Source organism: Poecilia reticulata, chromosome 14 (assembly GCF_904066995.2).
Source record: "Poecilia reticulata chromosome 14, P_reticulata-male-v2, whole genome shotgun sequence".
NCBI classification, from domain to species: domain Eukaryota; kingdom Metazoa; phylum Chordata; class Actinopteri; order Cyprinodontiformes; family Poeciliidae; genus Poecilia; species Poecilia reticulata.
In genome coordinates this window covers 24,457,525-24,482,416 of record NC_088843.1, presented here as the reverse complement: position 1 = coordinate 24,482,416, position 24,892 = coordinate 24,457,525, and the positions used below count along the sequence as shown (strand labels likewise).

At 38.0% G+C, this 24,892-nt stretch overlaps 1 protein-coding gene across 2 annotated transcripts in view; it reads left to right on the top strand.

The window, feature by feature from the left end:
- The window catches only part of tmem132e (transmembrane protein 132E), a 449,956-nt gene that overhangs the window by 400,221 nt on the left and 24,843 nt on the right, over positions 1 to 24,892 (top strand). For both annotated transcript variants that reach the window (XM_008428504.3, XM_008428502.3), the window contains exons 5-7: positions 1,080 to 1,223; positions 13,088 to 13,293; positions 23,169 to 23,448. In XM_008428504.3, coding sequence (XP_008426726.2) covers positions 1,080 to 1,223; positions 13,088 to 13,293; positions 23,169 to 23,448 — 630 coding nt within the window. The remainder of the gene's footprint in view (positions 1 to 1,079; positions 1,224 to 13,087; positions 13,294 to 23,168; positions 23,449 to 24,892) is intronic.

Below are 24,892 nucleotides of genomic sequence, written 5' to 3'. Positions count from 1 at the left end.
AATAAGTAATGTGCATATATGTTTAAGTAAATCTGTGAGGATTTAAAAAAGAGGATAATATTCCATTTGTAACAGTATTTATTCAGGGTTGTCAGGAAAAAGAAAGAAAACATTTATTTAAAATAAAAGTGATTAAAAAAACGTGTCATTCTTCCTACAAGAATCATTAATTGACCGACAGATGTCTGGATGTTTATCTGATCTCAGTTTTAATAAGAACTGTCATGAAAAAAAGACACTAATATTTTTCCAATATTTATCATTTAGTATACAAAATGTCAGCAGGTGCTCAGAGTTTTTAATAGTTTGGATCAAATTGTGAGTTTAAATAACTGCAACAACCTCTAATTCTTCATTTTACAGACACTTTATGAAAATTTACTCTTTGTCAGTCTAGCTAGCTGAAATTATGTATTAGATGAATTTTAAATCCTCCTTTCTGCTCTTTTTGTTCTTGAATGAAGCTATTCTACCTACGGTATCTCTTTGAATATGGCTGCTGTTATTTTCTTCGGTCTACCCAAAAATTAGTTTGCGAAGAACGAGAACCTTTACTGAAGGGGCAGAACAAAATATACCATATGAAGGAAAAGGAAGCATTACTGAAACGCCTCATAAAGCATTTTCATTCATGTTACGACAATATGAAGCATCTTAAAGTGCTATAACTCCAATCATATAAAGGTTAGATGCATCACACCCTGTGGTGCACTACTCTAAATGTCTATCCTGAATTTTAGACCCAATATGGAACCAAAATGACTTTTCTGTATGATTAAAGTAAAGGGTAATACTTTCCTGTTCTTTCAAATCTCATTTTCTGTTATTTCCACTCACTCATTGGGAGAAAAGTGCCCTTGAAATGAAAATGTCAGTTGATGAAATCCAAGGAAAGATATTTAAGTGCACAGAAACGAGCTGCGGTCTGGCTCTGAGAGCGTCACCTGGACGGCACGGGGGCCGCCATGGTAATGATTTTTAAATGTGGACTTCGCCCACGATGATGAATTATGGAGGAAAATCACTCCCTGCCTCTCACTGTGTCATGAATGCCTGTTTTTCCCCTTCTCTCCCTACAGGACACAGAGATAATCAACACAGCCATTCTGACCGGACGCACCGTGGCTATTCCCGTCAAAATGGTCTCCATAGAGATGAACGGAGCCGTTGCCGACGTCTCAGCCTTTGTGCAGTGCAAGTCGTCTAATGAAGACATCGTAAAGGTACGGTAAACCACATTTCCCCCATGCCTGTGTCTGTGAGATGTGATTCGGGGCAAATGTAATCCCTTTAGCCCTCCACAGAACCACAGTCACATCATCAGGAAAGCATAAAAAAGACATTTCCAGCTGCCCCACATGTGTTTTTGATTTGATTCCTGCCTTGGATGCGATCAGGGGAGGTAGATATGATTCTACATATAAATCGATAACGAAACAAATGAACAGTAAAAGCTCCATTAGATGCTTTTAGAAGTGCCAAACCTGCAGAACAGTTCCCACCAAGTTTCTAGTTGTTTCTAGAGCAGCAGGAAAACAGTAAAACTCCAGAATTATATACTTCAATTAAATTGATTGAAGTTGGAATTCAACAACTTGTAGGCCACATCTACAACAGACAGTGCATTCGGGCCATTGTAGATAGAAAAAAATGGAGTCCATTTATGCCAAAAGATTCAAAAGTTGAAAATTTGCAAGAAAAAATTTTGACATTTTGAGATTAATCTCATAAAATGTCGACAACAGCTTGGAAATTTTCAAATTTGAAAAGTTCAGAAATACCAATGTTTTTTCTAGAAAATTTCTGCGTTGTTTCTAGCAAATTAATGACGTTCTAAAACTCAGAAATGTCCATGTTGTTTTCTAGAAATTTTCTGAGCTTGATCTCAGAATTTCTGAGTTTTTTGGCAGAAATGTACTCTTCTTTTTTTTCTACCTACAACAACCCTAATATACATGAGCCGGTGCAATTGTTTTTATACTCCAGTCAACTACAACCATAGTTGACAACTGTATAGGGAGCATTGATCTGTCATTGTGCTGTTTTGCACTGGTGAGATTAATGAAAGTGGTGGTGTGGTGGGAGAAGCCTTTTAGGAGAAAGTAAATGTTGAGTAATGTATGTTAAAACATTCAGTAGTGCGAACACCACCACTTCAGTTGACTCTCGTTTTCAGCTCTTTAAATTTCACCCTTTAAGACCTATAGGCGACCTTTAAAAAAAAAATCTAAAACTGAGTCTGTCTTTCAAAAAACATCTTTCTATAACCTGAGGAGTTTTCTGAAATAAGTTTCAAAAACTGACAGAAATGGAGATGTTTGCTCAAATCTTTAACTTTCAGCCTCAAATGCAGTTAGATTTTAATTTTGACTCTCCAGTGAGCTGTGGCCCCCACTTTGAAAAACACTGTAAACCACAGCCACCAGAGTTTACTGTCATTATTTATTGAGCAAAAATTAAAACCAAATGGAAAAAAAAAGCTGTGTGTCAAAAAATTAAGTGTACCTCAAAACCCCCCTATGCAGTGAACCCCTGCTTATATGTGGTTCAATAGTCATACATTTTTCAATAAAATGCATCCAGATTATTTATGGAATATTTGTCCATTGGATAACTTTTTCATAGTGAATATCTAATATATTCAAAAGACAATGCAGCTTGGGAACCTGAAATGCCAAGATGCAATGCTACTTGACACACCATTGGCTGGCATTTGCAAAGCAACCAATCCAGGAGCATCATTTATTTCCTTGGCACAAATTGGCTGAACCCTCAAAAACAAAAGTAAATAAGACTGTACATGCTAGCTTTTATGGTCTCCACTGTCCATATTACGATATTTTTGTTGTTTGAACTTTTAAAAAGGTAGTTTAGCTATTAATAGATTTCAACTATTCGCAAGCAGCTGGAATCACTTTTACATAGTTTCTAGTTCACAAGAATCTATGTAAAACTCTTGAATTTATTGATGACTAATTTGTTAGTAAGTGCCCATCAACAGGATGTTTTGAGTAGTGATGGCACACAGAGCAGGTCAGACATAAAACTGCAGCTGCCAAGACATGCTCTTTTCCTCTGGATGTTCTGGCAAAAAACTATGCATCTGTTGAACCAGAGCAGTTATTTTGCTTAAGCCACAATCAAAATAAAGCTATTGATCTTGATACCCCTGAAGTAACTGCATTTTAAATGTAAGATTTCATTCAGCAAAAAAGAATAAACGCAAATCAGTGGGGGGAAAAAAATCAAATATAATAAATAAGAATGATATTTTAAAACAGTCAAATTGCATAAGAGATCTTATATATGTGTATTTAGATTTAGGCCAAATATCGTTCATAAATTTAGTCACTCATAAATGTCAAGTGGCTGTTTAAATTATTGTAGAGTGGTGGAGTCACCATGGAGGAGCAGAACATGTGTGTTTCTGATCTGTATCTGTGTTTCAGAACCCAACATGTTTCCGCACAAATGAACTGAATTAAATATTATTATAATTTTTAACTAAATGCTAAATGCTGCCACTGTTGCTGCTGGTTGTTTTGGTAATCTGTGCAGCTTACTGCAGGACATCTCATAGCAACCATGTGTCGGTTCCTTCCTGCTGGGTTCATTCCAGCAGCTTCTCTTCCTTCTGCCTCTTTGTGTTACATTTTCACAACAATTGTACACCAATTTTCTTTTTTAAATGATTTTAATGACTGTTTGGAGCCAAAAGTAACAAAAATATGGATAAATAGCTCATCCCCACAGCCAAACCATCTGCTTTTCCAAAACCATAAGATAGGCAGATGTGTTTATAGTTATTTTATATGTAACACTCTCAAAGCTGTCTTATCACAGTTTGAATGTGGGAATTACTGCTGCCAGGAACGAGAAATCCATTGATTTTCATTTAATGACAAATACATTTCTTTTTAAGCACAAGATAATGACCACTTCAGTCCATTTGAGCATATTGGAGAATCTGGGTTGATGTTTTCCAATCGATGTTGCATCCTAGTGATACATTTTCAAACTGTGGCGGTGGAAACTGATGTGGGGGGTTTTCACTTTGATTTAAGGGCAGTTTTTGTTCAGCTGGTGTTTAACCAATTCATCTTCTCAGAAGTGACTTGTTCAACTTGAAACAAAGAGGATCCACACCACAGACACACAAGTGACAGTTGAAACTCTAATGGTCATTAAAACTGATATAAGGCAGAGAATGGCCATTCAAATGTCCAAATATGTTACTTTTCAGAGTTTCAATGCATGGGACTTGAAACATTACAGTCAGACAGTTAATGCATCCATGTACTGATCTGCAGTTTCCTCTCCTTTTTGGCAATTATGACTGCTTTTCCTTGTGTTTAGTGTTGATTTTGTTTTTTAAGAAACTAAGGAGACTAACGCTTCAGAAAGCAGTCATTTAGAGATGAAAATAAATCACAAACTACCTTTCTTTTTTTATCTTGTTTGTTTGAGAGCATTTTGGTTCTGCATCACAATAACCTTGTTAAACAGGATTTTTCTGTCTTTTTTTTTGTAGGTTGTACAATAAAATCTATTCAGTTTAGAAAAGAAAATGTAATTAACCCCAAACAAAACACATCCACTGAAGATTCTCTGGAGGTACAAACAAAAAGGAGCTGAAACCATATTTGTTCCTCTGAAAGAGTGTGTGCATAACTTTAAAAACAAATCATCATTACCTTTAAAAATAAGAAGAATTATAGTATACTGTGTTGTTTTTGTGAAGCTGATTCTGCCTTAAAAAGTCCAAACTTGCATAGTTATTTATCAGATGCTATAATGATACAAACAGCACCATCTCCTAATTATAGTAAAACCTGTTTTTAATGTATGTTTCTGGATAAAAACATGCTTAAAGCATAACTCTGGCGAATTAGGCTACCTTTGAAGCTGCTTGTGAAGGCTTGTAACCACAGTAACTGCACTGACTCACTGGGGTTAGATGATTCTTCCAGGCTTTCACGAGTTTGTGCATTAGAGAGAGACTAGGAGGAGCCAAATTTAGTTTTTCACATATCGTCTGCCTCATGTTTTTCAGTCAGGGCCGCAGTGACAGCTGCAGCAAATATGAACAAAAAAAAGGTTGTTTTTAAGTCAACTTCTGCCTTTACCAGAGAACCTGACAAGCAGCAAAAAAAAAAAAATCATTCCTTTTGAACCTGTTTCTGCTTTATAATGTCTCCAACCCCTGGATCTTATTTAAAGGTATTGGGACAGTTTGAACACGGGAGCATATATACATATAAATGAAATCTGAGCGAGCAGGAGGTCAGAATGTAATCAACTTTAAGTTGTCAGGTTCATTACTGGCTTCCCCTAAGTGAAATCTTTACATTTTAGCCCACTCATTTCTTCCATTTCAAGAATAAGGAATCTGTTCTCAGTGATAATCACATGGAGTCAGATTAATGAAAGCTCTCTCCATGGTCGAGCAGCTCCTGAAGGTCGACTCAGGCAGATTTTACAGACCGGGGCCATGACGCCATTAGCTCTTATTGTGCTCTGTCGGCTCCTGCATATGTCCAGTGTATTCTCTCTCTTGTCTACTGGACCAACTTCTCTTTGTGCTCTTCACATCTTGTACTAGAGTTTGTACATGTTAGTAACTTATATGCTTGGGAGAGAGCAAATTAAATTATAAATGAGGGCCATGGCAGGTTTTTGATCAATGTATCAACTGTATAGACTTGTGTCTTGAAGGTGGGGGTGTTGGGGCTTCGGTTGCATTGCATTGTGTTGTCAGTAGAAGAGAGCAGGTGTTGCAGGGGGATGGCTGGCCTCAGCACGTCATTCATCATTTTTCATGATCCATTAAAGACAAGGCAGCGGGCCGTGTGATATTGAGTGGACTTGCTTCGACGATCCTGCCATTGAACATTCTCGGCTAATTTAAAATGAGCCCTTCAAGCTTAGGAAATACATGAGTCATGACAGTTCAATAAAACGACCCTCAGAATGGATAAAAGGGGTTCTGGTGAGGCTGGAGAGACTGGGAACCAACCCATGAAAACTACTGGGTACCTAGGGTTCTCAGTAGTTTTCTGCATTGAGTAGTAGTCTCCATTGAGTAACAATGCAGACCTCAATAGAATGAAGTCTGCATTGTATTGTGATGTGACTTCCTTTCCTGTAAGTACCCTGTGGCTATCCTATCCTGTTGATACCCTTAAATTATCATAGATCTGTTCTCCTTGGCACCCTGTAATTACTTCATAGGTCTCTGGTTTCTGCTAGGTACCCTATAAGTATCCTACCGTTACCTTCAGAGCACTGTAAGTACTCTGAAGGTATCCCAATAGATATTCTGTTGGTACCCTGAAAGTATCATGTAACAATTCTCGTGGGTACCCTTGAATTACCCCACAGATCTCTGTAATTTGGTTAAAGAAGCCCTGTAAGTAGCCAGTAGTCAGTAGGCATCTGTTAAATACCTATAAGTATTCTAAAGTCCCTTCTCCATTGTCAAGTATCACTGTAGCCAGTTAATGTTTGGTTTGGTTATAGCCAGGTTGGGTGTGTCTCCATTGGCAGTGTGTTCCTCACTAAGTATATGTGAATATGGGAAGGAATGTGAAACTGTGGGTGGGCTCACATTCCTGGGTGTCAATGGTCCAATATCATTTTGTGGATGTACCCCTGGGCAGCCAGTTTCTCCAAAATTCTCTCATTAGATTTATTCATCTCACCATTTACTGCATCCTTGTTGTGAACTGAAAATGGTGGTTACATTTTTGTTGTATGAGGAGTTTGCAAGTACCACCTTCACTGATAGTCACATAAACCTCCCAATTTGTGGTAGATAAATCAACGAAAGCAGCTTGTTGCCAATCAAATCACTTGTGCAGAACATCCAATTAGGTCCAGTTTGTACAACCCTGTAGTGGTTCCAAACAACAGAGAAGATTTGCACATGCAGACAAATCTGGCTGGGGCTGACTAGGAAAGAATCAGTTAAAGTCACACCTGTGAGAAAGGGCTTAAACAGGTATTAGGTACTCTGTTGATGCCCTGCATGACCTTAAAAGGACCTTGCAGTGATTCTCTTGGGCACCCTTTGATCACCTCCCAGATCTCATTAAGTTTGCTAAAGAAACCTTGTAAGTCAATTTTATGCACGTGTTAGGTGAGAAGTCTAAGTAGCCTAAATCTATCCCCAGTAGTTAGGTGATGAAAGCATCACCCTACTACTCTAAAAGGTACCCTTTAATCACATGCCATCTAAAATCTCAAGTACAACTGCCCTTACTGACTCAATATGTACCCAAAGACAATCTTTCTAGTTCCCTGTTGGGATCATATGGGTAACCTGTAAGTTAGCCAGCAAAACCCTTTAGGTACAATGTAAGTACCCTTAAAAAATCCTGTAGGCATTTCTATTAGTACCCCATAGGTAGCCTAAAAGTCTGTTAGTTACCCAGCAAGTTGTCAATAGGAATCCTGCAGGAATATACCCTATTGCAGTGTTTCCCAAACCTGGTCCTCAAGGCACACTGCCCTGCATATTTTAGGTGTTTCCTTACTTCAGTCCAGGTGGTTTCAATTGACATGTATTTGCTGAACTGCAAATCAGCTGAATCAGGTGTTTGACAGCAGAGAAACATCTAAAACATACAGGGTATTGTGCCTTGAAAACCAGGGTTGGGAAACACTACCCTATAGGTTAACCTGTAAATACCCTGGAGATACTCTGAGGTAAAATGTAGGTACCTGGTAAGGACTGGACTGCTTTCATTACAAAGGCCCTTAGCTCAAACACTTTAACAAAAACTACAATACGCTTCCACTCTTACGGTAGTATAACTTTATTTCAAACCTCTTGCTCTCATTTGGATATTTACCAACCCACTGGCTGTTGTATTTTTCCTTCAAACTCTGGGAGTAAAAATAGGTGGGAGGCTGTCATTTTTCTTTACTGTCGCTTTTATTTATTTAGTTCTTTCTTCTCTGGAAATAACTAAGCTGCAGTGTGCATGTAGAGCCTGTAGCAGATAAGCCAGTTTTTGTGTGTACGTGAACCTGTGTGTGTTCGTGCACGGCTGCTGTAGAAGGTGGAACGACCAAGGGGAAAAAAGCGTGACAGCATTTCAGGGGGTAGGGAGGATTTGCTGGCCGTGGTGGACAACTCTGACCGTCCCCCACTGATCATTGTCTCCTGTGGGGATCTGACTCACGTAACCCCATCTGAAGCCAGAGATAAGGCCCTGTGTCTGCACATCACATCACACGCCTGTGTTCATCCTGCATGCCTACAGTACCCTGCATGTTTTTCTCCTCTCTGTCAGTGTGACACATTTACCTTTGGTAGTACCATGAATTTAACGTGGACCGTAGTTCAAGATCTCCGATTAAGGCCATGTTTGTATTTAATAATTACTGTGAGAACTGGAGCACACTTGGACATTTACAATCTTTGGAATATAAAACTAATGTGTCCTGATGGTAAAATACTTGCAGAGGTTAGAGGAAAAAAATTCTGGTAGCCTCATGAAGTGGTGATTGTTCCTTATTACATTTAAACAAACAGCTTTTAAGTTCAAAGGTCATCCAAACAATGGAAAATTTTCATCATCAATAATACCATCAACAGGCTAATGGGGGCTGCTTCATTTAGCTAACCGAGCTAAATGAACTCGCTGACAGTGGCGCTCCTCAAGCAAACACATAATATTCATCACACAGAGAAAAAAAATGTCAAAACAACCACAAGACACGGTCCCTGCAGTGCTAACCATATGTCAGCTCTGTCTGCGCCGAAACGCATGCATTACCCCTAAATGACGACGCCATTTGTTAAAATGTCAGAGCAATTAATTTAGTTCAACATTTAATTTTAAAGCAAAATCTGGGAGGATTTCTGTTACACTGCAGTGTGAGTGAGTGTCGAACAGGATGGCTCAATTTTTTTATTTTTATTTTTTACCCATTTATGCTCTTGTTGTTTGATTGTCTTTATTGTTTGTCAAAGTGGAGCATACTAAACACAAATTCAAATGAGGCATAAATCATTAGGTGGTTTTGAACTTTTTTAGGTGTTATAAGTAGGACATTACCTGTCCGGATCACTACAAGTTACAAAAAACAGAAATACAAAAAAACAGCGGTCTTAATTCAAACCTCATACTGATCCCCTGCCTAAAGGAACCTCAACAGAGATCTTTCTTTCATCTGAACAATATTTTGTGGAAAATAAGTTTTTCAAATTTTGAAAAGGATTTAATCTTCCAAGTTAGCATGAGTAAGAAAATTGGCATAGTGAACATGTTTGAGCCTTCCAATTCTCATAAGATTTATTCAGTTTTCCACAAATTCAATGGGATATGATGCCACATGTAAGAAAACTATTACAGAACCACACTAAACAATCCTTTCAGTTCATTTAATGGCAGAATACTAGCATCACACTGCTGTCTCTGCAAGATGTGGGTGAACTAACTTACACAGCATCATCAGCGATGCCGTGTGAGAGTTCTCGTTAGGGTAAAATCACTGAAAGGACAGAAACTGCTGCCTTTATTTGGGAAATTAGTTCAGTTAATGTCATGGAATAAATGTGTGAAACGCCCTTCGGTGTTTTCACCTTCACATTAACCCGACTGGTCCTCGATGCTGTGCTCCAAGATCAGCTACGGATCTGAGGCGGCGCTCCGACGATCCGTCTACACCCAGGCAATCTGCCGGCCCCACGGAGGATGCCACACAGTATTAGCAGCCGTGTGACGGCATGTGGTGGCTCAGAGTGTGAAAGCCCTCCTCAGCGAGCCCCCGCAGGACCACTGATACCCAGAGTCGCTAACAGCTTTTGACTTGCAATTAGCTGGCCAAGTTTATCGGCGGCTGTAGCTGCAGGAGCTAAAGGGCTGCCGGAGCTCTCCGGGAAGGTTTTTTTTTTTTTTTCGGGCAGTTGGTGGGGATGCGCCAGGCTCATGCTGTCAGCACTCTCTACTGTGATTAATCATAGCTGGCTGGGGGTTATGGTGTTGAGTTTTCTGTTTATCTTGTAGCTCTGATCGTATATATCAGTAGTTCTTATCATTTTTGCCACCTCAGAAAATACAGCTTCCAATTCCTACCATAATGAGAGAACTTTTAACAGTAGCTTAACATAGTTGGGACTTTTTATATTAAAAAAATACATATATTTACACATTCGCACTGGATGTTTGGTAAAAAAGGGACCCATTATGCAAAATTCAGATATTGTACATTTTTGTAGTTCCATTTGGGTTTTTTGCTGCTAGAAACTGTCTAATTGACTTTATAAAAAATCAGCAGTCTTTGTAAAACAAAAAGTCATTTTATTAGGGTTTTTTTTTTTTGGTGTCTGGTGAGCTGTTTCAAAAACCTTGCTGGAAAATAAAATTGTTTTATTGTTGACTTACCATCCAAGAACCACTGGCTGAATCGTGGTTGTGCAGGAGCACAACCTGCACAACCACGATGTTTGCATCTGTTTGCAAACAGATGCAAACTAATTGTGCATCTGTTTGCAGCTATTTTTACTTCAAGTGCAAGTGTTGGGTTGATGGAGGTGTGGCCAGCAGCAGTTTGTCTGGATTCAAAGTGACAGAGCCTTAAACTTCAACTCTGAGACATGCAGGAGAGAACAGTTAAACCTTTTCATCCAACCCATAAATACATTCCTGCTTCTTTTAATTTTAATACAGTTCACACTCGCATACGGCTTAATTATTATACGCCTTCCCTATGCGGGCCTAGGACCCATGACTCAACCATGATGGAGCTGGAAGGTTTCTAAAATATTAATTCAGAAGATAAACAGCTCATTCTGAAAGGAGTTCAAACTAGACAGAACTGACCAGACTAAAATCTGATTATCTAAGAATGATTTTGTGCAACCTATCATCTTATTTAAAATTTGTCACATTTTCTTGGAGAATACATGTTTTTTACAAAACAGGGGGAAAAAAACGGCATACATGCCAAATCAGCAAACCTTGCAACACTATCTTTGGTAAGCAGTTGGAGCCTCCGCGTTAACCTATGTGAAATTTCATCCCTAAAGTAAAATAGAAATGCAATTTTAAAAGCCCTGAAAAGATCAAGACCCCAACTTTATATGGATTAAGTTTATCAAAAGGTTATGAGACAGATTTGATTTTATAAGACCACCATGATTGGTTAGTTTATAGATATTAAAGTCACATCTATGAAATTTGAAGTTCGTCTTTAAATTCAGTAAAAAAATAAAAAATTGCATCAGCTGAGCCGAAGAGAGGGACCCTGTCATCTTCCCAAGGCCTTCCACTCCAGCTGCGATGTCTGCATGTGGGAAATTATATTACCCAGACCTCTTCCCAGTTATGATGAATCCCCAGCCCTGAGAAGACTGGCCAGGCCGACCTCCATTCGCCGCAGATTAGATCCTCTGATTACAATGCCAGCCACCTCCCAACATCTGATAAATCTTTAGCAGGAACCCAAAAGCAAAGCCCTCCAGTTCCTCTGCAGTTAATAATTTACTGTTGGGGGTTGAACGTGGGGGAGGGGGTCGGTATTTATTATAATTCAAATGAAGCTGTGGAGGGTTTTTGATTTGATGGGAAATCTGAAAAATGGTTTAGAGTTAAATTTAGAAAAGTCGATATATTGAATTCATGCTCTCTGTGCCTCAAATGATATGCCATTACAGGAATGTGTCGTGAAAGGTGAAATGTGTGAATATGTTTATTTATGAGCAGGTCTAAGCAAAGTTCATCTTAAATGTCAGAAGAGTGACATGTTTGCCTAAGAGCTTCTCGTGGCATATTACGTGTAATTGTTCATAGACGATTACGGCGACACGGTTCTGGTGTCAGGGAGTTGGTGTAAACGCCTAATTTGCTCTGCACAAGCTTAACAAACACTGGGGTTACTTGGAAGCACTAATTTGACTGTATAAAGGCTGCAAATGAGATTAGAGAGGAGCCCGCAGCCTGTAAGCATTTTTGTTTGCAGCAGTTGTTGTCGGCTTTGTTCTGCCGAGCCGAGGACGCCTCTGGATTCCTCACTGCGGCCCAACACAGCAGCTGATTTCCACCGATTCATTCCAGATTTTCTCTCAATGCTGGCAGGCTCCTCGAATGTCGTGTTGGTCAGAATATAAAAAGCTTCCAAACTCTTGGACCACAAGTAAAAAATACGATTTTTTTTGTTTTGTTTTGGGTTTGCAGAGGTCATTCAGAAAATAGACTTTTTTTATGGTGCGTAAATCCTGTGAAGTCATCTTTTGTTTTAATATCTGGAAAATGTGCACAGTAATTGTGCTTTAATGATCTACAGTTGCATTTAAAATGTAACATCTCATTAATTTTAACAACCCAATAAAGTCAAACTCATGGATTAATTGCACTTAAACTAACATTTTTCAAGAATGAAATTTTGTTTTGTTGATCGTGACTTCAGCTAAATTACTATAAAAACATTTTATGTTCATGTTATGACTGACAACCATGTGGAAGACTTCTGATTTGATAGTAATAGAACAGACTGTCACTTACCAAGTATTTTTAGTTTCTACAGCAAATGTGTTGGTACACTTAAAGTAAGACTTCCCTCTTGCTGTTAAATGTAGCTTCCCAGTTAAGAAACAACAACCTTTTTGAGTTCTTTCTCACTTTTATTCACTATTCAATAATTATTACACCCATTTAGCATAAATACTGCCTTATATACTGCAAAACTCAAAATCTTACCAGGTATTTTTATCTGGTTTCTAATGCAAATACTGAAGTAAAGTTAAAATAAGGCAAAACTAAATTACATGTTAATGAATAAATACAACTAAAGTAAACTCTGTTTCTAATCAATCTACACAATATTGACCAATCCATACAGGAATAGAAAGTAAAAAGAAATCAAATCTTCATACCTCTGGAGTGCATCTGATTACTTTCATGGGAAGCAAATGCATGTTCTGTTTCTGCCCAAACTTATGAAGTGTTCTACTGTGATTTGTAGCAGAAACTCCACGCTGTGCCGTGCGTATCATCACAAATCTTCAGATTCACTCCCCCGGCCGATGTGACCATTACCATATAGATGGCCTCTGACGGCTGACCGTGATCTCTTCCAGGTCTCCATGAATTGCGACTACGTGTTCGTCAACGGTAAGGAGACGCGGGGCTCCATGAACGCTCGAGTCATCTTCAGCTACGAGCACCTGAGTGCGCCGCTGGAGCTCACCGTCTGGGTGCCCAAGCTCCCCCTGCAGGTGGAGCTCACAGACAACGCTCTGAGCTTCATCAAAGGCTGGAGGGTTCCCATTCTGCCTGACAGAAGGTGAGGCTGGGCTACACACACACACACACGCACACACACGCACACACACACACACACACACACTCGCTCACCAGTGAGAGTTCAGTCTCTTCTCTCTTCTCCGAGTCATGTTCCTGGGGTTCAGGGCGCAAAACCTACTTTGGTGAAAGTTTAGTTTTCAGAGATGGATCCGCATTCACCCTACTCATGTCTTCTTTGAAAAATGAAAAATTGATAAATGTTAGTAGATGAAGTCATGTCAAAACTTTCATACCATTGCATCATGTTGCATCCGGCCCTTTACATTCCTTTTACTTCCCTCTCGTTCTTTCTACTGACATTCTCTTTGTCTTTATCTGGTTGAATCCTAAATGCAGCTCTACTCATTCATATTTGTCAGTTTTATTCTCAATAAGTTTAAGAAACATATACATTTCTGATTACAATTCAATATTACAAGCCAACTTCTATCGTCTTATTAAAAGAGTTGAAACTGAAACTGCCCTAAAAGAGAGGGCAGCTCAATTAGGGTCTTTTCACACCAGTAGACTCGGTGTGACTGGGGACCAAAATTGCAACATTTGTTACATTTTCAGTCGCTGTAGTTTTCTTTCACTCTGCACTGTGTCAAAAGATCCAAACTAATTGAAAAACCTGTTCCCCTTCTAGTCTGCTGTGGCATTATTCCATGAACCACTAAAGGAACCGACATGAAAACCTCTGAAGAAGACACTGATTGCAACTTCCCTCTTCATAAAATGTAAACAGACATGGAGTGGCATCAGATTTTAGCAGTTGTAGGATTTCTCTTTAGTGTTTGGTAAAAGACCATTCACCATTTCTCCTGCAGGGGCCAAACTCTCACATTTGTTTTGGTTATGTTTACCCAGAATGCCCTGCACTATAGTCCACTTCCTTGCTTTTGGAGGGGTCTCATTCCGAACCAGAGTTCACTTCATGCATGTCTTATTTCAAGTGCACAAGATATTTGCACTAGGAACTAGACCAACAATACTGTAAAACACTTGCAGCTTTAACTGCAGAGGTACTGGCTCTCATTACATAGAGTGAATACTGGCTAATGATATATGTATTCCACATGTTTACAATTTTGTTTTCAATCATTTCTTTTTAAAAACAAATGCAACTTTACTTGCACTTCACATTTATCTTCTACTTTGGGTTTTCTAGCACAAAAATCCATTGAAACTGTTCTTACTCTAAGAAAAAGGTGAAAGAGTTCAATGGGTTTAAGTACTTTAGCAGGGTACTGTATTATAGAGTGATTGTGGCAGTGAGAGTTCAATGAGCAGGGACTTTTTTTCTAGTCCAGGATAAAGTCAGGAGATAAAAACAGGACCCCTGGAGTCTTAATGCTTGTGGCTGCTCAGCAGGAAATGGAAGAGAAGGTTGAGGCATCCCAGATAACACCAATATGGAGGAGAAACAATACAAAAAAGGCAGTCTGGACGGCAAAGTGACACCATACTTTGAAAGTTAAAGAATGAAGAATTTGGGCTTATTCAGACAAAAATAAATCTTGCACAAATATGACAGGATGAATGGCATTTAAAATAAAGCTGGAGGTTTGATTGTGAGTGTACTGAGGGAACAGCTCTCATTTCTCAAAGAAGAAACTGAAAAATAAAAGAACTTTCTGGATTTTGCCTCAAAATTTGAAGCAAAAACATATTGACACCTGCAATCCATGCTGTCCATCAGTCTCAATATTCTAACTTTCAAGCAGTAGCTGCCAGCTGCCGTTGTCTGCAGAGCTTGTGTTGTTTATAATCTTTCTGAGAGGCTCATTTATTCTCTTTTTGCAGTGTCAGGATTTCTGATGGCTACAAAGTGCTGCACGTACAAGTCTGTAACAAGATCAGCCAATCGATGTGGCAGTGAGTGATTATGAGTGGCGCTTAATTTGTGGCAAAAGCCCAAGCACGTAAAAACTTTGTGTGCACAAATGCAGCCTATTGACCACGCAGACAATGGCCTATATCTCCTTCCCTGTGACTTTGTCGTTTTTCCTATAAGTATCTGCAATATGAACAGTAGCTTTAGAAGGAGTGCTGCTCTGAAGTCAAACAACAGTCTGTTTCAATTCTTTCATTTTCCAGCTGCCTTTGAGTGAGAGATACTTGGTACATCGCTAACAGCTAGTCTGTTTGCTAGGCCAACTCTCAGCCAACGGTAGTTCAGTGGCGAGTTAATATAACATTCAGGCTTCTGACTGTTTAAAGTTAGAAGCACCCACAGATGAGAAACGCTCAAATGCAAACTCGACCACTGCAGAAGCTGTGCTTTCATTTAACCAGTGTATTAACATGCATTAAAACAGCTACTCTATTGATCCTTTGTAGCTACATCTAATACCTTTGAGACGCCATGATGGATGTCAAAAATGAGGGATTGGAGTAATGAATGGAGTGACTGCAATTGTTTGCCCAAGTGATTTTTGCCATTATAGGCAAAAAGTTCAACCTGTCAAGTTTCCCAGTTTTTGGTAGCATTTCTATGTTTTGAACCATAGAAATTTGGTCCCATTTTAGCAAAAACTAAAACTCACTAATGGTGACCCAAGGAAGAGCAAATATCTGAACATTTATTTAGTAACTTCAGAAAGTACCTGGATATTAATTGTGCTACATAGGCAGGTTTTCTAAATTCTCCCTGCTTGTTTTCATGAGGAATTATGCAAGAAGTATATTACCCATGAAATGGGTTCTGAGTTTTCAAAACTAAGCTCTCACAACTGACTCAATCAAGAAATGCAAAACTAGATCAGAATGTGCTTCCAGTTAAACGACATGTCTCGCTAAGCTACAGCTCTTCTAGCTTAGGTGCCACATTAGTTCAGCTCTTACCTGTTGGATATTTTCCCCAAATGAATTTCAGTGTATAAACATCGCTCAATTCACCTTTAAATATAGTAACAAGTTGGTACCTGCTGCATCAGGCAACTGAAAATCAAAACACGGCACGCAACATGAAAGGACATGTCCAACACTGATGACAGAATACCACTGAAAACATGGAGGTTCCTGTGGGAAGGCCATTCTAGTCGACATCAACGGTTTCATAGTCTGAATGTGGCATCATCAAAAGTGACAGGCAGGCTTTGTGTGCAGTTTCTTTATGTGGCAGAGAAACCCACAGAAAAGTAAAGGGTACATGCTGGTAGTAAAATCAAATGACAGCATGCAGGAGAGAAAAGCTTCACCTGTGGTGAGAGGAAATCCCGTGGCTTAGCTGTGTGGCAATCAAAGCAGCCAAAAAAATGCTTCACTAAAGGCTCCTGATTACTGCTGTCATGAAGGCAGTGAGGAAGTTGGTATGCACAGAAAATGACTTGGAAAAACAGGTCTGGACTGCAGCTGCATCTTTATCAAAAACTTTCGTGATGTGAAGGATAGTGAGGCCAGATTATTCACAATTAGGTTTAAAGTAATGTTTTATTTTGAGCAACATAATATCAGACTTAGTCTGATTTAAATGATATAGTGGACAACCTCTGCACAGTTTACTATGACTCTGGTGTAATCTTTTTATTGTGGGTGAAAAATCTAAGTGATGGTTAAAATTTGCTGGAGATGTTATACTAAAATTAGGATAGCATGCTTTGTTGACTCAGGCCACTGTGCTTTTTTGTCAGTGTTTGGTTATATAGAGTATTACTTCTGTAAACTATGTTTGCTATTTTAGATGGCATATTTTACTGAACTTTGCATTATGGGTGGAACATTTTACCTACAGTTAAAATGCACTAAATTTAACTGTATGTTTGCGGTGAGATTAGCATGCTTGTTTTTTTTTTGTTTTGTTTTGTTTTGTTTTGTTTTTTATCTATTTTAAATATAGTATACAACCAATGTGAAAATGTACCTAAAACTTAAACCCAAACGCAAATAATTATTGACTTTAGCTTTTGCATGCTAGTATAAGGCTCTGTGTAGTTTTAGCCATTTTGAGTGATGGCTCACAAGCTGAGTAAACCAGTTTTGTGGTACCAAATTATATATTTTAGTAATCAGTGAATTAAAATTGCTTTGTTTTTGAAAAATAACATATTGGAGATTAATACTGGAGTGTAATCTTATATGAAAGACTCACAGAAGTCTTTGTCTGGACTCAGTTTTAGAAATATTAACAAATGTCAACATATCTTTAATTACTACACATTAATTCCTTCTGGATATTTTTTTGAATATTGTTGCTCTGTAATATGTTTTCCAAGCAGCCAGGCTCATTTACAATTCCTTCATTTCTCTGATTGTGCCGTAAACATGCTATTTGTATTCAGGGTTGGGTAGAAATGAAATTGGTCTGTGTTGACGTTCCCTGGCAGTGGCGATGGTAGCCATCCATGTTAGTTCTAATGCCCGTATTAAACATTTTGTTCTGGAATTGTTTTTGGCTTCTCTGTTTGAAATATTTAAATAAATTAAAGAACAGTAACGTAGGACTGTATTTTTTATTAGGAACCTGACTTATAGTCTTCTACTCCTCCTCGGCCCATTTTCTCACGTCTCAGGAAAGTGCAACACACATTGACCCTGAACAGCTTTCTGCGTTCTTTACACATTGCTAAATCAGGTCTGCATCTTGGCCGTGTTGTTGGAAATAGGTTAAGATGAGTATGACACACACATGGCCGCCTCGCAGCACCAATTGAACTTGAGAGCATCATTTTGTGAGAGGAAGCATTGCTACTTTCCACCTGAGGCAAAGCATCTAATTGGACCAAAACAAGCAACTACCCATAAAATCCCGGATAACAGATCGGATGCTGGAAGACGTCAGAGCTCCATGCACTTTGAATAACAAGCATGTGGTAATCGTGCAAAAACGAAATATCTCAAATAGCTTCTGTACAGCAAAGAAATCTTCCTGGTTCTTGTTTCGCCGCAGGGTTCAGATAAGAAAAGAAAAAATTGTCCATTTCCAAGGAAATCTACCATGACATGTTATTCAGTTTGTTTTAATCATGAGAGTTTAGCAGCATTGATTGTTGAAACAGTTTGTATTCAAATATTGTCCAGGATTTTTAAAGAGAAATATCACAACATGTGTAAGTAAGCCATACACATCTTGTGAATGTTGTCTTTTAACTTTTATTTTTACTACTTCTAGCATAGCTACTAAACAAGGTTATAATAGTTAACTAACGCTAAAGAAATAACAAAAACTGAACTTGAGAAAACATTTTCCTTAACTGAAATAAACAAAAATAGTGATTAATAGAAAAATTATAACTGGAGTTATACAGTGCGTTTATAAAACTAGCTTTATAAATATATTCATTAGCCTTTCAAACTGATATGAAATCTTTTTTTTGCCCCTACACACGCAGTTTAAATCTGCAATGGGCAAATTACTATACTCCATGGTGGCACTTAGTCCACAAAATGTCGACAGCAAAAGTGAAGAGAAAACCCCACAGTCAGCTGTTATTCAGCAATAATTGAATACATTTTTGGAAAATGGTATCTTCTGTTGAGTATTCATTATTACCCAATCGATGTGTTAAATAATCACAATACAGCACATTCAAGTTTTTAATTATGCACTTAAAAATTTATCAAAGTATGACAAAACTAAAACTACTTCTTTAACTGATAAAAACTAAACATTTAATTCATAATAATTAGCAAAAACTAGAAAATACATTCTAAACTGAATTACACAAAGAAAAAGTCACAAAATAAATATAAACTATAATAAAAAAAAATAAAATAACTATTATAACCCTGCTACTAAACTAGCAATAGTAGAAAGTAAAATAGTTGCTTTTCATGTTTTAGTGCCTAAAAACAGAGGTTTGAAACAACTATCAGTGTGATTAGCAAACCTTGACTATACCATAGAGGCCAAGTAACCCCAGCATCAACAATGGCACTAAATCAAGTTTGCTGTTTGGTACACTTTGGTCTTATTTATTTACAGTCATTATGATTTGCTATGATAAATTAGATGTGTACAAAAGCTTCAGAGGTAATTGTAAATACTTATAAGCTATAAGACAGAATAAAGATATCCAAGATAATTTATTGGACTGCTTGCTGGCCCTAACTAACTTCTGTAGCTCATCATCACAATGACAGTCTGCAATAAAGAAAGTTGTTGTCTTTTTATTCGTGTCAATCTGGCTCCCATTTACTCATCTTTCTGCTGTTTTCTTCAACGTGAGTCACTCTGACCCCTTCGGACGGGCAGGGTCTCCCGGCCTGGAGTGGGCCTTTGCTTCAGTGCAGCAGAATTGCTCACTGGCTGAGTTATCCAGCAACATGCTCTAAAAAAGGAAAGGAAGTGTAATCGAATGAGCAACCCATGTGCACTGAAGCTGCAGCTTTGTGTTCTTGTATCAGAGATTCTAACAAGACTAGACAATATGTTTCCAGAGGAGGAAAGAAATCACCTTTTCAGGTGCACAGTCTGGAAGGCAAACTCTCAGTGACCTGAGTCAAGTTGGTAAACTCTTAGACTAACTCTTATTTAGGATCTTTCTGCTGTCACTGCCTTGTTGTTCCATCCCTTGAACCTTTTTTTTCCATTTTGCCACCTTAGAACTGCACATTGTAATGGGTTATATGTTGATTTATTGTGATAGGCAAGCACAGTATACCACATAATTGTAAAGTGAAGAGAAATTGTTCAAATATTAAGCAAATAAACCCAAATGTGCAGCAGGCGCATGCACTCAGGCCCCCTGAGTCGTGCTTCAGTGACCTTCATCGCCTTTTTCCTTTTACCATCGCAGTGTGTTACATAGAAACTGTGATTAACCCAACCTTACATAAACAGTCAAATATTTTCATAGAATACCATCCTAATCTTTTACACATTTATATTCCTCTTAGATGGAACAGTGTAACTCATGTGTGAACTCCGTCTAAAATTGATCGAATTACTTTCAAATCTACTTGAAATCATTCCAAAACAGTTTCATACCCTGGTAGGCGTGCAACATGTTGGAGGTTGGTTTAAAGTTCAGAATAAAAAGTTCTGTTGTACCTTGCACAATTATTTTCAGGCTATGATTGTGCAACAGTTTTATTTCAAATATGAATTACATCAAGATTTTTATTATTGATTTAAAATGAAAGACCTAAAGTACAATCTGTGAACTATTTTAATGTAATGTACATTTTTTGTGTAATTGTTGGAGTCTGGCAACCCGATATGGACTTTGTAGATCGCTGAAAACTTCCAAAACAGTCAACTTGCCCTCTTTTGACTTAGGTCAAGGTAAAACCACAACTGATTGACAAACAGGGGGACACAATTTGTAAGAAGTTATCATTACATTTCAAGAAAGTGTATAAAGATTTTGAAATTGAGAGTTTCCTAAAACTACATAATCTCTTTAATATAAGAAACTGACAGCAGTGGCCACACGTCTGCTAACGCTCTAGTAGTGGAGCTAATTTTTTATTTAGCACTTCAGCACTTTTGCTAACTTTGAAAATGCGTATTGTACTTAGCTTCCCCTTAATGAATGTTTCCACTACTTTACTTGGCTTTTTTTGTAAACCTACAGTTGAATTAACTTCAACACCTGTGTTGAAGTTTTGGTTTACGAATGTTAATAAATATTTAAGTAAGGTACACATTCATATTCATGCTCGTATTTTGAAAATGGTAAAGAATATTTATGCAACGAAGTTTTTTCCACAAAAACTTTTATTTCAAACACGAAACATACAGGCACAAAATAAAACATGGGCAACAGAGGATAAGATATGAATATAAATACAAAACCTAAGGGAATTGTTGAACATGTAAATTATATAGTCAAAATTAAGTTGCCTCTGCCTTTGAAAGGTTGTTTTCTTTCAAAGGCAGATATAATTTGAATTGAAGTTAGCATTTACCATTAGCTTCCACTAAATACTGTAGTGTCGTAGCATAGCTAATATTTATGATTAATCCTTTAGGGTCAGAACAGCTAACTTTTTAGTTGGTGATGTCCACCACTGGGAACTGGCCTATGTGTAGCTGTGTTCTAGGTCATTTGTTTCAGTGCTAATTTATTATAGAAATGTCAGTTTTTGGAGAAAAAAAATGTAATAAAAATGTTAGTATTTGAACAAATATCTTCTTTTAAGCTATTTTTAAGTATGGATCTCCCCCTCATCCAGACTGAATTGGCGTATCTCAAGGCTCTGTTTTGGGGTCTCTGCTAGTTTTAATGTATTCATTGCCCTGTCGGCATATCAGAGATAGATATCTCCTTTCACTGTGATGCAGATGACATTCAGTACCTAAATAATATTGAAGAGTAAATGGCTGACAGTTTTGTTCTATAGATAATTATATATATCTATAATTATCTATAACTAAGGAGACACCTTAGGCCTCTTTGTTCTTCTGGCATAATTTTTGATTCTGGTTTTACTTCGGACGTACCAAGTCTATGTGATCCTGTTGTAATAATCTGAGAAATATTACCATACTAATCTTTATTGTCTCATGTCCTGAACTGCAACAAAGTATTCATGTTCTTGTGAAGGACTTTATGACTATAAGGTATTATATAAATAACATTCTATATAAATACTTAACTTTCTGAAATTTATGGATATGGATTTATTTGAGATATTGTGCTGTAACATTTCAAAATGGTTTTGAACAGCAGTTTTCCAGGCTTCTGGCAGTTTGAAAGAAAAAATATTTTAAATATATATTTTAGGGATTTTCGACTCTTTCGAAACGGTTATTTTTCATCTTTTGTCAACTTGCCTGTATGGATTTGACAAAACCCTGGGGTGATAAATAAATGGATTGACAAAGTGTGACGAGGCAACCTATTTAGAGTCTTTGGAGTCGTTTTGTTTTCAGTGCAGTCTTTTGAAAGCAGCTCTTTTTAAGGCAGACCTGGCAGATTGTGCAGCCTGTTGAGGGATGTTGGGTAACTCATACGTCTTGATGTCGAGCAGATTGCACTTAGTGCGGGATGCACCTGGCATGCCTGACCTCGCTGCCCAAAGCTCCTGTGATTAAAAACGGGCATCCATCCAGAACCCTGCTTTGAGGTGATTAGCGGGTTTTTTTCTGCTGCCTTGGAGGACTTTGTCCTCATCGCCATGAGAACGGAGAGATTGATTTGTTCAGAGAGGTGCCAAGATTCTTCCCTGTTATACTGTTATTGGAGGTAATGAAGAACAGAAGGATCATGTTGCAAAGTAGATGTGAGATACTGCTGGTTTTAAATAAGAGATGATGAAAATTAACATTTTCTTTTAATTTCCATCAAATTAATTGATTGGAGGAATTTTTGTGAAGATAAATTTCTGACAATTTCTGACATATTTCTTAGACCTTTAAATTCCTCCAATTCCAATAGGATTTCATGAGTACTCACCAGAAGTCGTACTCTTTAAAGGTGACCCACTGTGCTTCCTTGCACAGGTTACGTCTGTGAGTGATGCAAAACATGTTCATTAAATGTTTGGCACAAAATTAATTTTAGGTAATGAAATTTTAGTCTGCTCAGTTCTGCCTGTATTGAGCTTCTTTCAGAATGTGCTGCATTAGGGCCTTTTGTCATTTTCTATTTGCTAATATTTAACACTTTGAATGGAGTAGCTTCCTAACAAATGAGCAATTTGTGATTGAGGATCAATACAGTATATTCTGTTCTAAAATAGTAGTTGACCAAATGTGCTGGACCTCAGCTTGGGTTGCTAGGTGATGGGGCTGGACTTTGCTGGCGTTGCTAGGTAACAGACTGGGCTTTGTGGAGCAATGTGTAACCTTTCATCCTGAAGGCTTTTGAAACTAATCAATGTTTTTTTTAAGCACTTGGGCTGTTTATAGAAGCAGTAAAGACAAACATTTTGCATAACAGGTACCTTCTGATACATATTTGGGTGCTTTTCTTCTCTCTGTCCAAGGAGCACTAGGGACAGTGATGCAGATGACGATGACGACGACCGCCGAACGAATCGCGGCTGCGCCCTTCAGTACCAGCGGGCCGTGGTCAAAGTGCTGACCCAGTTCCACACCACTTCCACGGAGGGAACGGATCAAGTCATCACCATGCTGGGGCCAGACTGGCAGGTGGACGTCACAGACCTTGTCCAGGACTCCCTGAAGGTGGTCGACCCAAAGATCGCAGAGCTGGTGGACAGGACGATTCTTGTGGGCCTGGAGCTGGGCTCCACTGTGCTGAAGGTGAACCAACTCATACATTAGTGATGAATGCAGCTTTATCGCTAACTAAAACCAATTAAACTCGCAGTATTTATAAAATATATTCCTTTACGAGCTGGGTTTTTTTTTATGTTTTTGCCTACTTCATGATTTGAGATATGTTTTATTTAAGTGATTTCTTGGTTCTACAGGACTGGTAGTCACCAGGTCAGTGTGTGGATACTAAAAGTGAACATGTGGCAGGTAAATTACGACTTAACATGGAGAATAGCTATATATTCACACCAAGCTAGTTTGGATCTTTTTTAACCTTAGCAAATTAAATCATGATTTGAAATTTGCTTTTTTGCACTTACCAATGTTTGATTTTTATTATATGTTTTTTTAATAATCTGAAACATTGAACTAATCATCTTGAAGAGAGGGAATGCTTTTGCACAACACTGCAGGCTCTGGTTGCTTTGAAGCGAAACCTCACAGCACTTTTCTGCATAATGAGGATAAAGTAAAATTAATGCATGCACCTTGATGTGATGCAAGGTAAAGGAAGTGGAAATCTTTAAATGTGTTTTAAGAAAGTCCCCAGTGAAAAGGGCTGCATTAGGTAGATGGAAAACAAAACACTTAAAGACTCTGTCCTCTAAGTCCCCCTTAATGACATAAGTGATGTCACTTAATGCTAGTTGAGCATTAAGTGATTTGAACATGAATGAAAACTGGAGATCCTTTGAATATTCTAGTCTTACATAATTTAAGTTTGATTATTACTAAAGGGGGCATATTATGCAAAATTCACATTTTGCATGTTTTTTTTACTTCCATTTGGGTCTCTACTGCTTCTAAAAAGAGCCTAAGCACTTAAAGAAAACATAAGTTAATGTTTTTTAATGTCTGGAAAACAAGACTGGTTTTTGTTGTTGACTTACCATCCAGAAGCCACTTGCTGCACTTTTGTTGGTTGTGTTGGAGGCTCCACTTCTGCTTTTCAAACACGTATGGTTATACAATTGCACTTCTGTTTGCAGTCATTCTCAACAACGTACTGGGATTTAAAGTGACAAAAAGCCCTAAAATGGTTCATTCTGAAAGGAGTTCAACATAGGCAGAACTGACCAGATTAAAATCTCATTGTCCAAGAATGATTTTGTGCAAAATAATCAATATATAATAAACATATTTTGTGTAACCCATAGACCTATCCTAACCCATACTAGGGAGCCGTATAGGTATAAAATTTAAGGGTTTGTTAACGTCATACTTGGAGCAAAAATAAATTCCAGCTTAGTTTGTGGTTCTGCTTATCATCCTAATATTGAAAAACCTGCATAGTTAGTGATATTTTAGGACAAAGTGGCATAACAATAGATCAAACTGAACAACATTAGCAAACCGTGAGAGCTGTTTTGAAAAACAGCAACATTTTAGTCAAGCTGCACAAAGTGAGAGCTCCTTAAATGTTTGTGAT